General features: G+C 44.6%; 1 protein-coding gene across 2 annotated transcripts in view; it reads right to left on the bottom strand.

The window, feature by feature from the left end:
• Positions 1-16,808, bottom strand: part of coro2aa (coronin 2Aa) — a 28,715-nt gene extending 11,907 nt beyond the window's left edge. Inside the window, exons 1-4 of one of the 2 annotated variants that reach the window (XM_071407605.1) lie at positions 16,410-16,808; positions 7,237-7,437; positions 4,907-5,023; positions 4,353-4,502 (exon numbers count right to left, since the gene is read on the bottom strand). In XM_071407605.1, the coding sequence (XP_071263706.1) occupies positions 4,353-4,502; positions 4,907-5,023; positions 7,237-7,437 (468 nt within the window). In that variant the 5' untranslated portion in view covers positions 16,410-16,808. The remainder of the gene's footprint in view (positions 1-4,352; positions 4,503-4,906; positions 5,024-7,236; positions 7,438-16,409) is intronic. The other variant, XM_071407606.1, reaches the window with a different exon arrangement.
• Between the last annotated feature and the right edge of the window lie 1,299 nt (positions 16,809-18,107).

Raw genomic sequence — 18,107 nt, 5'->3', positions numbered from 1 at the left:
GAACAGCAAAAGCACTAGCCTATGTCAATCTACTATCCCCCATAGTACACAAGTTGACCTATTCTACTCTGTGCAAGAAATAAATATTCCAAACATAGTCTGGGACAGTTGTGGGATGCAATAGATCCCAAATTAATACAACCACTAGCATAAAAAAAAACTATTTTAAGCAATGAGCCTGATGCAACAGATGATAACATTTAGCTTAAAAAGTTGATAAACTATTAAACTATTTCTTCACATTATAAGCACAGCAACGCACACACGGCAGTAGGCTGTAAGCGCAAATGTTCCATCAGCAAGAAAACACCATTCTCAAAAGTGACCACAAATGCGATTATGCACGTTTTATTATAAAGGTGCATTTTTATGGTGAAAAGTGGATTAATGAGCTTCATTTTAAGAAGTTATTTGGCCACTTCAGTTGTGATACAAACCTTATCAAAACATATAGGTCTATGGGCTAGGCTACATGAGGTGTGATACAAACCTTATCAAAACATATAGGTCTATGGACTAGGCTACATGAGGTGTGATACAAACCTTATCAAAACATATAGGTCTATGGGCTAGGCTACATGAGGTGTGATACAAACCGTATCAAAACATATAGGTCTATGGGCTAGGCTACATGAGGTGCGATACAAACCTTATCAAAACATATAGGTCTATGGGCTAGGCTTCATGAGGTGTGATACAAACCGTATCAAAACATATAGGTCTATGGGCTAGGCTACATGAGGTGTGATACAAACCGTATCAAAACATATAGGTCTATGGGCTAGGCTACATGAGGTGTGATACAAACCGTATCAAAACATATAGGTCTATGGGCTAGGCTACATGAGGTGTGATACAAACCGTATCAAAACATATAGGTCTATGGGCTAGGCTACATGAGGTGTGATACAAACCGTATCAAAACATATAGGTCTATGGGCTAGGCTACATGAGGTGTGATACAAACCGTATCAAAACATATAGGTCTATGGGCTAGGCTACATGAGGTGTGATACAAACCGTATCAAAACATATAGGTCTATGGGCTAGGCTACATGAGGTGTGATACAAACCGTATCAAAACATATAGGTCTATGGGCTAGGCTACATGAGGTGTGATACAAACCGTATCAAAACATATAGGTCTATGGGCTAGGCTACATGAGATGTGATACTAACCTTATTAAAACATATAGGCCTATGGGCTAGGCTACATGAGGTGTGATACAAACCGTATCAAAACATATAGGTCTATGGGCTAGGCTACATGAGGTGTGATACAAACCTTATCAAAACATATAGGTCTATGGGCTAGGCTACATGAGGTGTGATACAAACCTTATCAAAACATATAGGTCTATGGGCTAGACTACATGAGGTGTGATACAAATCGTATCAAAACATATAGGTCTATGGGCTAGGCTACATGAGGTGTGATACAAACCGTATCAAAACATATAGGTCTATGGGCTAGGCTACATGAGGTGTGATACAAACCGTATCAAAACATATAGGTCTATGGGCTAGGCTACATGAGGTGTGATACAAACCGTATCAAAACATATAGGTCTATGGGCTAGGCTACATGAGGTGTGATACAAACCGTATCAAAACATATAGGTCTATGGGCTAGGCTACATGAGGTGTGATACAAACTGTATCAAAACATATAGGTCTATGGGCTAGGCTACATGAGGTGTGATACAAACCGTATCAAAACATATAGGTCTATGGGCTAGGCTACATGAGGTGTGATACAAACTGTATCAAAACATATAGGTCTATGGGCTAGGCTACATGAGGTGTGCGACTAGGATTTCAAAAAGTGCTGTTTCTTGCCTTACGCTGGGCATCATTGACAAGTGATAGGCTAATATTGTCACCCATCACACTATTGATTTAATTGTGTCTTTACCTGTACCGGAAGAAAATATGTAATCTATGCACTTAAATAGCGAATGGAGGACGCTTTTCCCGTGGTTAATTTTCATGCCAGCCAGGTAGGCTATACTCCTGTTGTAAAGAGAAGCAATGTGCTTAATATTAGGAAAGTTGAGAAATAAATATAGTAGGCCTAGCCTATAGAAAGCTGATGGGATCCTCCTCTATTAAATAGAGGCCATCAATCTTGTTTTCTCACGCAATTGCATAGCCTATGGAAATGTTGCGCAACATAAGCTCATGGGCTCTCATGAAGTGTTTGATTAGATTTTCGAATACATTTGCATTGACGTCTGAGTGATTAGACAAACAATAGAGTGCCGAGTACCAGGCAGTTGTCAAGTTTGGTAGGCTACTAATGACCATCAGCAGCATCAGAGCTTGGAGAAGCCTAATTACCATGACTAAAAAGGTCACATGGAATTTGACAGCCGTCATGACTCGTGATCGCCGGTGCGGTAAAACGGTCACCGTAACAGCCCTATTTCCAACACATTTTACTTGCATTCTTATACTGTAAATTCCTACATGGGCGTCTAATATTCAAGTACTGAGGAGCTCAACAGATTGCCACGGAATCTTTAAAGGTCAACAAAGAGCAATGTTCATGTGTGGCAGATAGACAGTGATCGATTTGGGCTCCGGTCCAAGGCACTGCATCTCAGTTCTAGAGGCGTCACTACAGACCCTGGTTCGATTCCAGGCTGTATCATAACCAGGCGTGATAGGGAGTCCCATAGGGCGGCGCACAATTAGCCAAGCGTCGTTAGGGTTTGGCTGGGGTAGGCCGTCATTGTAAATAAGATTTTGTTCTTAAATGACTTGCCTAGTTAAATAAAGCTTAAATAAAATAAAAATCGTGATGCTTACTGTTGCACTTTGCCAAGCAGATTAAGCTGCAGTAGAATGTGGTGACCCGTTTGGCTGCATTTCAACATTGATAGATTATTCCTGCCAACGCTATTTCCTGGTTAGCTGGAGTAGCTGTGAGGGTATATGGGTCTGAGTGTGTGTGTGTGTGTGTGTGTGTGTGTGTGTGTGTGTGTGTGTGTGTGTGTGTGTGTGTGTGTGTGTGTGTGTGTGTGTGTGTGTGTGTGTGTGTGTGTGTGTGACTTTTTCACATTTTGTTGAGTTACAATGATTCAAATGGATTTGTCATTTTTTGTCAACGATCTACACAAAATACTTGAATGTCAAAGTGGAAGAAAAATTCTAACATTTTATTTTATTAATGGAAAATAAAACACTAATATATTTTGATTAGATAAGTATTCAACCCCCTGAATCACCTTTGGTAGCTATTATAGCTGTAAGCCTTTCTGGGTAAGTCTCTAAGAGCTTTGCACACCTGGATCGTACAATATTTCCCTATTCCCTATTATTCTTTTTAAAATTCTTCAAGCTCTGTCAAGTTGGTTGTTAATCATTGCTAGACAGCCATTTTCAAGTCTTGCCATATATTTTCAAGCCAATTGAAGTCAAAACTGTAACTAGGCCACTCAAGAACATTCAATGTTGTCTTAGTAAACTCCAGTGTATAGTTGGCCTTGCGTTTAGGTTATTGTCCTGCTGAAAGTTGTATTTGTCTCTCAGTGGCAATTGGAAAGCAGACTGAATCAGGTTTTCCTCTTGAACTTTGCCTGTGCTTAGCTCTATCCCTTTTTCTTTTTATCAAAACAAATTCCCTTGCCGATGACAAGCATACCCAGAACATGCAGCCACCACTATGCTTGAAAGTATGAAGAGTGGTACTCAGTAATGTGTTGTGCTGGATTTTCTCCAAACATAATGCTTTGAATTCAGGACAAAAAGTTAATTTCTTAGCCACATTTTTAGCAGTATTACTTTAGTGCCTTATTGCAAACAGGATGTATGTTTTGGAATATTTTTATTCTGTACAGGCTTCCTTCTTTTCACTCTGTCATTTAGGTTAGTATTGTGGAGTAACTACAATGTTGTTGATCCATCCTCAGTTTTCTCCTATCACAGCCATTTAACTGGTTGAAATCTCTGAGCGGTTTCCTTCCGCTCTGTCAACTGAGTTAGGAAGGACACCTGTATCTTTGTAGTGATTGGGTGTATTGATACACCATCCAAAGTACCAATCTACCAATAGGTGCCCTTTTTTGCGAGGCATTGAAAAACCTTCCTGGTTTTTGAATACTTATTGAGTCAAGTGTGTCAAGTGTGTCATTTTTAATTCATTTGTAAAAATGTCTAAAAACACAATTCCACTTTGACATTATGGGGTATTGTGTGTAGATCAGTGACACAAAATCCATTGAATCCATTTTAAATTCAGGCTGTAACACAATAAAATTTGAAAAAAGTCAAGGGGTGTGAATACTTTCTGAAGGCACTGTATACATGAGCTTGTGTATCTGAGGGTTAGTGTGTGTGTTGTGTGTTACCTGGTAGTCATAGCCAGTGCTGAAGAGCACATTGTTGGCAGTAGGGTGCCACTCGATGAGGCCCACCCTGCGGCTGTGACCCTGCAGCTCCTTCCACGGCACCGTCAGGTTCTTCAGCACACCATGGGGAGGGATGTCCCACACCTTCACCTGTTAGAGCCACACACACACACACACACACACACACACACAGGCACACCCACGTGCAGACACACAAATACACATGCACACACAAGGACACACATAAAAAGTTACATACACACACTTCAAAGCTAACCATTGACTAGAGCCAACTCACATAGCCAGACTGAAAGGTGAGGAATTTGAGACTGACCAGCGGCTAATTCATAACACACAAAGAAGAGTTGTAACTCTCAAACATGTTACAGGTGGTAGTACAGGTCAGGACTTCAGACAGCTATTACCTAGGCCCTCAGTTATCTTTGACTGTTTAAAAGATGTTGCTCTAACCCCAGTTGGTTACTTAGTCAGTGGTATGAAATGAATGGAAAAGTGATTTTGTGTGTGTGTGTGTGTGTGTGTACACTACTGACCGTGGAGTCCTCTGAGCAGGATGCTATACAGAAGTCGTTGAAGGGGTTCCATTTGATGTCCAGTACGTTACCTCTGTGGCCTGACACTTTGGGGTGAAGGGGGTCCACCTTCCCTGTCTGAATAACACAGACAGACAGACAGACAGACAGACAGACAGACAGACAGACAGACAGACAGGGGGGGCAATAGAACATTACATCAGGCCTCACACTCCTGCCCTGAAGTCAGTGTGTGTTTGCAAGATTCCTAGGAGCCATGGGGTCAGGAGAAGGTGGAGCTAGAGTCTGAGGTTTGATATTATTCATCATTACATCAGGTAGAAATGTGTAGGCAGGATACAGACTATACATAAAAAGATAAGGACTAATATTGAAGGTAAAAAGGGGAAATTGCAAGATAAAATGTATATTCATTACTCAAAGAAACCGATCAACAAATATCCAGTATTCAAAGTCAGGGACAGAATTTGTCCAGGTAAACATGATGTAATCGGCAGACCAGCCAAGAAAGAACCAAGTCTGACTCCTCTTTACAAGTCAGGACAGGCAGCCTACCTCAGCATACTGAACGACAACCTCACTAGAGAGCTAACCAGCAAGTCTATGCAAGGCGGCATAGCAAGCCCTTCACCTGCCTGAAGACAATTGAGCAATAGGCAATGACAGTAAGGAATAGTTTACGAATAATTCACTTCAATACCCTAGCTGGCTAACATGATGGCAAAGGTGGTACATAAAGAAGTTATTTAAGAAAGAGTGCAAAAACAGTTTTAAAAGCCAACCTTATTGATATGTTTGATTCTTTAGATGTCTGTCAACTCAGACACTTCCTGAATAGATCTAGACATAATGTATCAAGATCAGCAACTTATGACAGAGGCGAGCATGTTGAGCAATGTTGGGGCGTGTTCACTATTCACCATTGTTTTTAACACAACATGTCTCTATTACACAATCATTTTGGTCTCAATCTGATTTGCATCAGACAATTCAAGAAGTTTAAGAATGCAGTAATCCAGGTCAGACTTACAGTAACTCAGTCTTATTCAGGCTCCCCTTACTAATGAGTCTGAAAAGAACCACTCACAGGTGTGTTGTGACAGGTGACTGCATGACATCATTGGTGTCCAGGAGGAGCATGGCGTGTGTGTGTGTGTGTGTGTGTGTGTGTGTGTGTGTGTGTGTGTGTGTGTGTGTGTGTGTGTGTGTGTGTGTGTGTGTGTGTGTGTGTGTGTGTGTGTGTGTGTGTGTGTGTGTGTGTGTGTGTGTAGGCAAGGTGTGTTTGGGATAAGGGGGTGAGCCCTGAAACTACATTAATGACTCAGTCTAAGAACATGCTATCAGAGAGAGAGATGGGTCATAGATGTATTAGATTATAGGAACCGAACGGTGTGTGTGTGCGTGCCTGTGTGTGTGTCAGGGTAGGGGAGGGCGTCTCTGAGACAAGCCATAGTTTCAACTCCTTGCGACGGGTGGAGGGGGACATAGGTGAGTTATGTCATTCCTGAGTCCCTATGTAACTCCTGTCTGAGCCAAGAAGAGGAGTATGATAAATTCAGAGAGAGACCCCTTCAAGAAAAAAGAGGGAAAAAAAGAAGGGAGAAGACAGGAAAAAAGGAAGAGGGAAAAGAGGGAGCGGTGGATCGAGAGCCTTTCTGATGAATGAAAGCCTGTAAATTGAGCTGATGTTCAGGTGAAGAGGTCTGGAGGTGCTATAGCCGTACAGGGAGTTGAAAGAGAAAGACAAGTTCAGTGGAGAGATCAACACAATGGCTCCACTGATGAGAGGCTATACATAATAAGGACATCTTTATATACATCATTTACGAGTCAGATTGATATCTAGACAGCAAAGGGAAGGAGGGAGAAAGAGTTTGTGGAGGGGTAACAAAATAAAGATGACAGGCGTTTTAGGAGGGAAAGTTATGGGTTAGACGGCTTAACTTTCCCTGTCTTTTTTTGCCGGTCTTTGGCTGGGGCGCTGTTTGAAGTGAATCCCCCCAAAACATCAGCCTTAGCAACAGACTACAGAGGGCTTGGAGGGATACCTCAAAATGAAAAGTCAAAGCTAAAAACAGACATTTTAGGTAATATAACGCAGCAGGACATCTCATACAATATGTCCAGAATCTATCAAATGTAAAGACCCTCAAACACTCACTAATTCACCAACAATGACATCACCCTGTAGGTAGAAGTTACCCCTAACGACTGACACAGGGTCATATATTCTGATCCCAGACCTATGGTTAAGAAAAACTTCTACCTCGACAAGAGAGAGAGATTTCACATCTATTTCTCAAAAAAAGCAAAGGTGGGCGGAGACTCACGTGATGGACAGAGAGGACCAGGAAGGCTCCACCCCCGGCGCACTCTGTGATGACGGCAATGAAACGCGGGTTGACGGCGCAGAAGTGGTTGTCGTGGACGCTCCGCGTGATGGGCACGCCATCGTAGCAGTTCTCCTTGGTGGCGGCCTTACCGAACACATGGCGGAACTTGGAGCTGCGATACTGAGGACGCCATGTCATCTAGGATGGAGAGAGCAAGAGAGCGAGAGAAAATGTATAATCCTGTTTTTTGGATCAACATCATACATTACTACACAAACACATTAGGCAGAGCGGGAGACAAGGCAGAGGAGGGGAGAAGTAGGGAGAGAGAGATGGAGGAGGGGAGAAGGAGGGAGAGGGAGGAGAGGGGGAGAGAGAGGAAGAAGGGTCAATGAAGGAGAATTGCCTGTTCATCAAAGTTAATTTAATGGTGCCTTTAACAAGGTTGTTGATTGTTGGACCCGCGTACAACAAAACACAGATACAGAACTAGATATATGCCTTAAAGAGACAGCACTTTAGCCCAATCTTACCAGAGTGTGAGAGATCCATCTATGTCAACCAGACATTTAAAAAAAACATCTCTGAAAAGCAGGCCACCACATAACAGTTATTAGAGTCAAAATGGCAAGCTGCCCACTTTAATTGACATTCTGCACGGTGACAGGATAGATGGACCTATTGTAAAGCTGCACCCTAACACTGTCAACCACCACGGGGGATTGGAACCGTTTAGTAAAGTGAAGAGCAAGATAATCACTATTAGACCTCCCCCAAACCGTAAGCCTCTTGTTAGTCCATCCGCCTCTCTTCAGCCTGCACTTCAGGATCCTATCCATTAGGGAAAACGTTTTAAAACATTTTCAACGGGAAGCTAAAAAGAGTGTTTCTTGTTGGACCAGGTAGTCCCTCCCTGTTTCAGTCTGTTTTAATGCCTGTTAAAGCCAACCCAGCCCTCCAGCTAGTGGATAAGTCATCTGTGTGAATGCTAGGCTAAGTGCCTGTGTGGAAGAACGTCTGGGACCCAGCCTGGCTAGCCAACATGTCTGTCTGCCTGCATGTCTATTACTGCTGCATGGTCATTATTTATGAATTAGAGGAGAGGCTGGTGGACCTGAGGTTACAGTACAGTAACAGTACAGGACCAAAACAGTGAGCAGGATGAAGCTGCCCCTATAGACGCTGATCTTAGGTCAGTGTTTCCCTCAAATGGTCAAGGTTAGGGTATGATGAGAGTAAACCGAAAGGTCGCTGGTTCGAAACCCGTGCTGACTGGGTGAGAAATCTGCCTGCGTGCCCGTGAGCAAGGCACTTAACCCTAATTGCTCTGGATAAGAGCATCTGCTAAATTACAAAAATTTAAATAGGAGTAGTATGTAGTGGCTCCTCAAACACTGGTCTAAGGTCAGTTTAGCATTTTTATTTCCAATGGTTAAAGTTAAAGGTTTGCTGAGTGTAAACTGATCCTAGATCTGTGCCTAAAAGCAACCGCTATCTGGAGCCCAAAGGATATGGGCTGTTGTGTCACCTGGAAATGACCTATGGCTTAATGACATCATCCCTCTCTGTGTTTGGATGGAAGTGAGTTTTTTCTGGCGATATAGATGGTGTCAGTAAAAATATATAAGGCAACGAGGAAAACAGAGTGACGTCATTGTGGGGGAAAGAGGTAAAAATAACACACTGGGAGCCAGGCAGGCCAGTGGTTGGTTGGTGCGGGTGTGGCTTTAGTGGTGGTGGCTGGTTGGCCTCAACAGAAGCAGAGAGGGGGAGAGAGGGGAAGAGAGAGAGAGGGGTAAAGAGAGAGAGATGGGCAAGAGAGGGAAAGAAGGTGAGAGAGAAAGAAAGAAAGAAAAGGAAAGAGAGGGGGAGAGAAAGAGAGGGGGGAAAAGAGAGATGGAAAGAGAGAGAGAGAAAGAGAGAGGGGGGAAAGAGAGATGGAAAGAGAGAGAGAAAGAGAAAGAGAGAGGGGGAAATAGAGAGAAGTAGGAACAGAAAGAGAGAGGAGACTCCGAGAGATAGAGAAAAAGAAAGCGAGAAACAGGGAATAAGATTTCCCATCCTTCAGCTCGTCTCAGTCTCTGTTTACGTGTGGCCCTTTCATCTTCTACCCCCCGGGTGAGCGTTTAGAGCGCCGTGCGGTCACACCAGTCAGGATTCTCTACCTGACGAGAGCTTCGTTAACCTTTTCAGGTGAGTGAATGAACCCAACCAGCCTGGCCCAACACAGATGGCTCACACTGATAATGCCATATCCCGGCAGCTGCACTGCCAACAGCTAGCTTCCTAGATGAACTACACTAGTGGAAATAATGCATTGAGACTGCTGACAAATGTTTTTACCTCAAATGAACAAAAGCCAACACACAATCCCAAACAGTGAAATATCTCAATGCATGTCAAGACAGAAAGCAGGAATGTGTCTACCAGGTCCTACGTGTATATTTACACAAACAACACAACGGTCCTATCAGACTGGGCCTATCTTCTCTCAACTCTTGCTCTGGGCAACATCTGTGTCCTCAACAGAAAGAGAAAGCAACAGCCAACAGCCATATCCCATCCCTGTCAGTAGCAGTCAGAGACAGTAGCTCTCTACTACCCCTCAGTAGGAGCCTGTTGGGTGTACCTGATAGTGTCAGCCAACTGCCTGTCAGTTTTGAGCCAGTGAGAACAGGCTTGATGAGCCATGTTGGAATGGATGATGGGACGTTGATCATTGGTTGGCTCTGGGTGGTGTTCATAAGTGCACGCAATGGAAAAAAACAGAGTAAAAACAGGGAGCTGGACTTATCCAATAAAATCACTCATTTTTGTTTTCCGTTGCACAACGTTTCGCTACAGTATTCCCTTATGAACACGACCCAGCTCCAACAAGGCTCTCTCCATTGGTTCAGCTGTGGAGAGCCGAGTTGACATCGTTCTGCTCCAAGGCTCTATTTGAATGTGTGTCTTTCCCCGCTTCGAGTCATTAACCCAAATACATAGAACCTGATCAGTATCTCTCAACCCCCTGCTTCTCTCCAAACCCACCTGCCTCTCTTCTTCTTCTACAGAGGGAACACAATGACCTGAAGAACTTCACAGTGAGGGGCTTGAAAATGGCAATCTCAAAAGCTGCATTTGAAATGGCAGCCTATATGATTTATTTAACCAGGAAAAGCCCATTGAGACCCAGTCTCTTTTTCAAGGGAGACCTGGCCAAGAAGGCAGCAACAATCAATACATGACAGAATTAAAACAATTTAACAACATGATCCAGCATAAAAAAAGCATTTAATTAAACTCCTCTGTAACAGAGTCTACCATCAGAATGTGTAATTAATTCAGTGGCACTAACATATCTAGATGAAGCATGGGTTGTAGACTATTCCATGCCTCTGGTGCACAAGATGAGAAGGCAGTCTTGCCTAAAAAGAGTGCATTGCTATATACAGTATATAGGCCCTGGACAAAAGTAGTGCACTATAAAGGGAATAGGGTGCCATTTCAGACACAGACAAAGTGTGACAAGCCTCCAAGAGGGAAAAAAAAACAACCCTTTTCCCAGAAATCCAGCCTGTAGTCATAGATTTCAAATACAGAGTTAAATAGTGAGAGAAAGTGACAGTTCCATTTTGTGCTTTAACAGCAGGTAGGTACACAGCTCGGCTGCATAGTGGGGGCCGTCTGAACAAGGAAATGATGAGTACAGATTATTCTATTTTTAACCCTGTCATCTTGCTGATCAAAAGTCTTCCACTGCTCCAAAAATGTCTGTATAGCACATTGTAAAGGCTGGATATCTCTTGCTGTATAATGGAGAGCAAGGTACATAAGATATAGAGCAAGCTCTATCAGTTGGACTCTAGAACAGCTATTTTTGTCAACGGAGGGCTATAACCAATGACTCACCACTTCATATGGTAAAAGGGTGCTGTAAAAACCACTGTGAAACGCATCACAAAGACAAATGTAGAAGACCAATCTCAAGTTGCATTTTTCACGTCTTTCATATTTCAGTGGCTTTCAACCATCTGTTCTTTAATCCTGTGAGAGCTGGGTGCGTTACCGTCTCACCCCAGTCACCTTGGTGTGTTCAGGACTCTCCACAGCCCCATGAGCCCTGGTCAAAAGTAGTGCACTATATAGGGAATGGGGTGATATTCGGGACGCATCTCTAGCTTTCCACAGGACAACATGTCAAAGTTCAGAGCCAGGAGGAGGGCAAAGTTCACATGCATTGACACTAATCCGGACGCTTATAAGAAATCCTGCTATGCCCTCAGACAAACCATCAAACAGGCAAAGCGTCAATACAGGACAAATGTATTTTATGCTAAATGTCTTTTATGCTCGCTTCAAGGCAAGCAACACTGAAGCATGCATGAGAGCATCAGCTGTTCCGGATGACTGTGTGATTACGCTTTCTATAGCCGATGTGAGCAAGTCCTTTAAACAGGTCAACATTTACAAGGCTGCGGGGCCAGACGGATTACCAGGGCGTGTACCCAGAGCATGCACAGACCAACTGGGAAGTGTCTTCACTGACATTTTCAACCTCTCCCTGACCCGAGTCAGTAATACCTACATGTTTCAAGCAGACCACCATAGTCCCTGTCCCCAAGAATGTGAAGGTAACCTGCCTAAATGACTACCGCCTCGTAGCACTCACGTCGGTAGCCATGAAGTGCTTTGAATGGCTGGTCATGGCTCACATCAACACCATCATCCCGGAAACCCTAGATCCACTCCAATTCGCACACCGCACCAACAGATCCACAGATGACGCAATCTCAATCACACTCCACACTGCCCTTTCACACCTGGACAAAATTAACACCTATGTGAGAATGCTGTTCATTGACTACAGCTCAGCATTCAACACTATAGTACCCATAAAGAGGACTAAACACCTCCCTCTGCAACCCCTTCTGTACTCCATGTTCACCCACGACTGGGTGGCCAGGCACGATTCCAACACCATCATTAAGTTTGCTGACGACACAACAGTGGTAGACCTGATCACCGACAACGATGAGTCAGCCTATAGGGAAGATCAGAGAACTGGCAGTGTGGTGCCAGGACAACAACCTCTCCCTCAATGTGAGCAAGACAAAGAAGCTGATCGTGGACTACAGGAAAAGGCGGGCCGAACAGGCTCCCATTAACATCGATGGGGCTGTAGTGGAGCGGGTCGAGAGTTTCAAGTTCCTTGGTGCCCACATCACCAACAAACTATCATGGTCCAAACACACCAAGACAGTCGTGAAGAGGGCACGACAACACCTTTTCCCCCTCAGGAGACTGAAAATATTTGGCATGGGTCCCCAGATCCTCAAAAAGTTCTACAGCTGCACCATCGAGAGCATCCTGACTGGTTGCATCACCGCCTGGTATGGCAACTGCTCGGCATCTGACCGTAAGGCTCTACAGAGGGTAGTGCGTACAGCCCAGTACATCACTGGGGCCAAACTTCCTGCCTTTCAGGACCTATTTACTAGTGTCAGAGGAAGGCACAATTTTTTTTCACAGACTCCAGTCACCCAAGTCATAGACTGTTCTCTCTGCTACCGCACGGCAAGCAGTACCAGAGCACCAAGTCTAGGTCCAAAAGGCTCCTTAACAGCTTCTACCCCCAAGCAATAAGTCGGCTGAATAATTAATCAAATGGCCACCCAAAATATTTACATTGACCCCACCACACTTTGTTTCGACACTGCTGCTACTGGCTGGGTATTATCGATGCATAGTCACTTTACCCCTACCTACATGTACAAATTACTTTGACCAACCTGTAGCCCCGCACATTGACTTGGTGCCAGTACCCCCTGTATATAGCTTCTTTATTGTTATGTAATCTTATTGTTAGTTTTCTTAACTCTATTTCTTGAACTGCATTGTTGGTTAAGGGCTTGTAAGTAAGAATTTCACAGTAAGGTCTACTACACCTGTTGTATTCGGTGCTCTATTTACCTCTGTGGCTGAGATGGACTACAGACTCTCTGTTAGAACGCCATGCCTGAAGCTGGAAGCACCATGACACCTTCCACCACCACTAAACCTTCAACATCTCTGACATCTATCAGTGATCTCTCTCTCTAAGGATCATGTCACCTCACAACTCCCTTCACTACCGTCACAGCCAAACTACAACCCTCTCACAGCCAAACTACAACTCCCTCACAGCCAAACTACAACTCTTTCACAGCCAAACTACAACTCTTTCACAGCCAAACTACAACTCCCTCACAGCCAAACTACAACTCTTTCACAGCCAAACTACAACTCCCTCACAGCCAAACTACAACTCCCTCACGGCCAAACTACAACTCCTTCAAGGCCAAACTACAACTCCCTCACAGCCAAACTACAACTCTTTCACAGCCAAACTACAACTCCCTCACAGCCAAACTACAACTCCCTCACAGCCAAACTACAACTCCCTCACAGCCAAACTACAACTCCCTCACAGCCAAACTACAACTCCCTCAAGGCCAAACTACAACTCTTTCACAGCCAAACTACAACTCCCTCAAAGCCAAACTACAACTCCCTCACAGCCAAACTACAACTCCCTCACAGCCAAACTACAACTCCCTCACAGCCTAACTACAACTCCCTCACAGCCAAACTACAACCCATTCACAGCCAAACTACAACTCCCTCAAAGCCAAACTACAACTCCCTCACAGACAAACTACAACTCCCTCACAGACAAACTACAACTCCCTCACAGCCAAACTACAACTCATTCACAGCCAAACTACAACTCCCTCACAGCCAAACTACAACTCCCTCCACCACCCTCACAGCCAAACTACAACTCCCTCCGCCCCCCTCACAACCAAACTACAACTCCCTCTTCCCCCTTCACAACCAAACTACAAATCTCTCACCTTTACCTCAACCTAATGTCTTGTCTTATGTTTATATGGTTTAGGGGAATATGTAACTATTAAACTATCTTTCCACTGATGTTTCCACTATGAGAGCCTGTGAGAGGGGGAGTAGTGGAGGAGGGGGTAAGGTGGGAGAAGAGGGCGAGTCGGGGTAGTTGAGGAGGAGGTAAGGTGAGTGAGGAAGGGGGAGATAGAGTGAGGGCTGTTGTCGGGTCGCCTGCCGTGTTTTGTAAGCGCTCAAAGGGAAACACGAGCCAGGGAATGTCCAGGTCTGTGTGTGTGTCTACGTTCCTGTCTGACATGACATGGTACTCAGACGACAGCCGCGCGCTACAGGCGTTCTCCCTGGAAGAGCAGGCCATGCAGCCCAGGTAACACAATAACAGCCCAACACTATAGAATGTACATGGAAAAGAGGAATGTACTACAGAAGGAGATGCCTTGATGGGGGGGGCGAGTGGTGTGTGTGTGTGTGTGTGTGTGTGTGTGTGTGTGTGTGTGTGTGTGTGTGTGTGTGTGTGTGTGTGTGTGTGTGTGTGTGTGTGTGGTCTTGCTACAGACTATGGGGAAAGAAAGAGCATTTTGAGCTTGTGGAGGACCTGCAGCAGGTGAAATGTTTTACTAGAGAGAGAGAGAGCCTGGGGCTTGCAGCACTATCAATGGGCAAACTCCCACTACAGGACAATGTGTGTGTTGAAGTGTGCAAGCATCTGTATTTAGGCTGCACGCCATACAGAACAAATGCTAACTCTGAATGAACAACAGCCAGTTGTTTCCCAGTTGCTTTTGTACGCATTAACATGCGTTTGTGCACCTGCGTGTGTGCATGCGGGTCGGAGCATTCTTAGAATGCTAGAATTGTATGCATACGACTGCTGCCAATATGCAAAGTCACTGGTATTGCCCGCCATTGAAGCACAGAGGAAGTATGAATGCGGAAATAACAAGTATGCATGGCTTGCACAAACAAACAGATGGCCTATAGTCCTCCTATGGCCAAACAACTTCCCTATACAGTATACAGGTGTAATGCCAAACTACTGTCAACACTCACCACTTCCTACATGTTGATACACTCTGGTAAAGTCTGGTAAAACGTCCTTTTAAAAGTTTCAAAAGCAGAACACCAGGCAATGAAATCCTGGTATTATGCGGGTTCAGATAGCAATTTAAAGTGCTGCTTTGTGTTGTGCAGATCTTTAAGCCGTAGGGATATCTCCAGTGACAGGAGTGGATTTTATGATTAACTAATGGGTGAATTAGGTGATCAGGGTGTGGTGTGTTCAACAATGGGACTATGCCTATATCTACACATCACTTCTCCCATTGTAGGCCAATGCAACCCTTTACAGTACAAATCAATCAGAAGGCTATGCTATCCCACTTCAGCGCACACACACACACACACACACACACACACACACACACACACACACACACACACACACACACACACACACACACACACACACACACACACACACACACACACACACACACACACACACACACACACACACACAGCCTTAACATGAATGAGAAATGGGACCCAGAGCTTGATGAATAGGTCTTGTGTGTCTTCCATAGTTCAGTGGCAGAGAGCCTTAGATGACCCAACCATAAAAAAACATCTGTGATTTAACACTTGACTGACTCAGTATAGGGATGATGTCATGTTCACTATTCTAAAACTGTAACAGCTCCTTCTTCACGTTCCCTTTACGGTTTAGCCAGAGTCAGCAGGATTATGCTGCCGCTGGCGATGTGCGTGAATAATTACAACTTCATAGAGCTTTGCCGACAGGATCTTTTAAAAATACTATGCACGGACGCAAACACACACAACACACTTTAAACACTCCCTAGAGGTGTTAGGTGTATCTTGTTGGAGCCTGCCTCAGCCAGAAAACTGCACACTGTAATCACCCTGTCCCTCACTCAGCTCTCCCACACACACACACACACACACACACACACACACACACACACACACACACACACACACACACACACACACACACACACACACACACACACACACACACACACACACAGAACTGTCAGGCCCTGGGGTGGGCTCACTCACGCCAACAAACACGTTGCCACACACACGTTACAGGAAGAGTGAGGTAGAGATGAAAGGACAGGAAACTAAAGGAATGAGAAGTAGTGAAGAGGAGAGACAGAAAGAAGGAGCAAGTATCAAAGATCAAGACAGTACGAGTAAACAGCGCAAAGTGAAAAAGAGAGAGAAAGATCTGTCATTCCCTCTGTCTGAAGCCTACTCACCCTGTCTAGTCAGTGTGGGATGGCGGGCAGGCCAACTGAGAGGAGAAAAAGAGAAGAGCTCCTTGAGAGAGAGAGAGAACAGGTGCTGTCTATATGTCACGTCTAGATGACTTGCCTCTGGAAATCTCTTCTCTCCCGTCTCGTTCTCTGAGGCACATGGAGCAAGCCAGCCTCCTGCAACACAGGCTTCAAAGAGTACAGCCACTGAGTGATATCATCCAACTCTCTACAGACCAAGCCCTTACAGTCCTGCTGCTGGAGTCCAACCAGAGCTCATCCAACTCTCTCTGGGTAGAGAAGTACAGCAGGTCTACGGACACAGAGTTCAGTATACAGTAGCTGGTGGTCACTGTAAGCAGGAGAGAGCATGAGCGTGTGTGTGTGTACACTCCATAAAAGGGTGGTGCCTAACCCAGTGACGAAGAGAAGCAGGGAGGAGATGGAAAGATCCTCCGATCGCCACTCCCTCTGCCTTCACTCCTCCTCCAGAGTGTTGGTTCAATCAGGATTCCTCCCTCTATCTTGGAGTCACCACAACCAGAGTATTGGTTCAATCAGGATTCCTCCCTCTATCTTGGAGTCACCACAACCAGAGTATTGGTTCAATCAGGATTCCTCCCTCTATCTTGGAGTCACCACAACCAGAGATAGAGAGAATGGGACAAAACCAGTAATCAACCAGAGATAGAGAGAACGGGACAAAACCAGTAATCAACCAGAGATGGAGAGAACGGGACAAAACCAGTAATCAATCAGAGATGGAGAGAACGGGACAAAACCAGTAATCAACCAGAGATGGAGAGAACGGGACAAAACCAGTAATCAACCAGAGATGGAGAGAATGGGACAAAACCAGTAATCAACTAGAGATAGAGAGAATGGGACAAAACCAGTAATCAACTAGAGATAGAGAGAATGGGACAAAACCAGTAATCAACCAGAGATAGAGAGAACGGGACAAAACCAGTAATCAACCAGAGATAGAGAGAACGGGACAAAACCAGTAATCAACCAGAGATGGAGAGAACGGGACAAAACCAGTAATCAACCAGAGATGGAGAGAACGGGACAAAACCAGTAATCAACTAGAGATAGAGAGAACGGGACAAAACCAGTAATCAACCAGAGATGGAGAGAATGGGACAAAACCAGTAATCAACCAGAGATGGAGAGAACGGGACAAAACCAGTAATCAACCAGAGATAGAGAGAACGGGACAAAACCAGTAATCAACTAGAGATAGAGAGAACGGGACAAAACCAGTAATCAACTAGAGATAGAGAGAATGGGACAAAACCAGTAATCAACCAGAGATGGAGAGAACGGGACAAAACCAGTAATCAACCAGAGATAGAGAGAACGGGACAAAACCAGTAATCAACCAGAGATGGAGAGAACGGGACAAAACCAGTAATCAACCAGAGATGGAGAGAACGGGACAAAACCAGTAATCAACCAGAGATGGAGAGAACGGGACAAAACCAGTAATCAACTAGAGATAGAGAGAACGGGACAAAACCAGTAATCAACCAGAGATAGAGAGAACGGGACAAAACCAGTAATCAACCAGAGATGGAGAGAACGGGACAAAACCAGTAATCAACTAGAGATAGAGAGAACGGGACAAAACCAGTAATCAACCAGAGATGGAGAGAACGGGACAAAACCAGTAATCAACCAGAGATGGAGAGAACGGGA

Source organism: Salvelinus alpinus, chromosome 6 (assembly GCF_045679555.1).
Source record: "Salvelinus alpinus chromosome 6, SLU_Salpinus.1, whole genome shotgun sequence".
Classification (NCBI taxonomy): Eukaryota; Metazoa; Chordata; class Actinopteri; order Salmoniformes; family Salmonidae; genus Salvelinus; species Salvelinus alpinus.
Note: the sequence above shows the minus strand (reverse complement) of the source record. Positions and strands in the feature narration are given on the sequence as shown.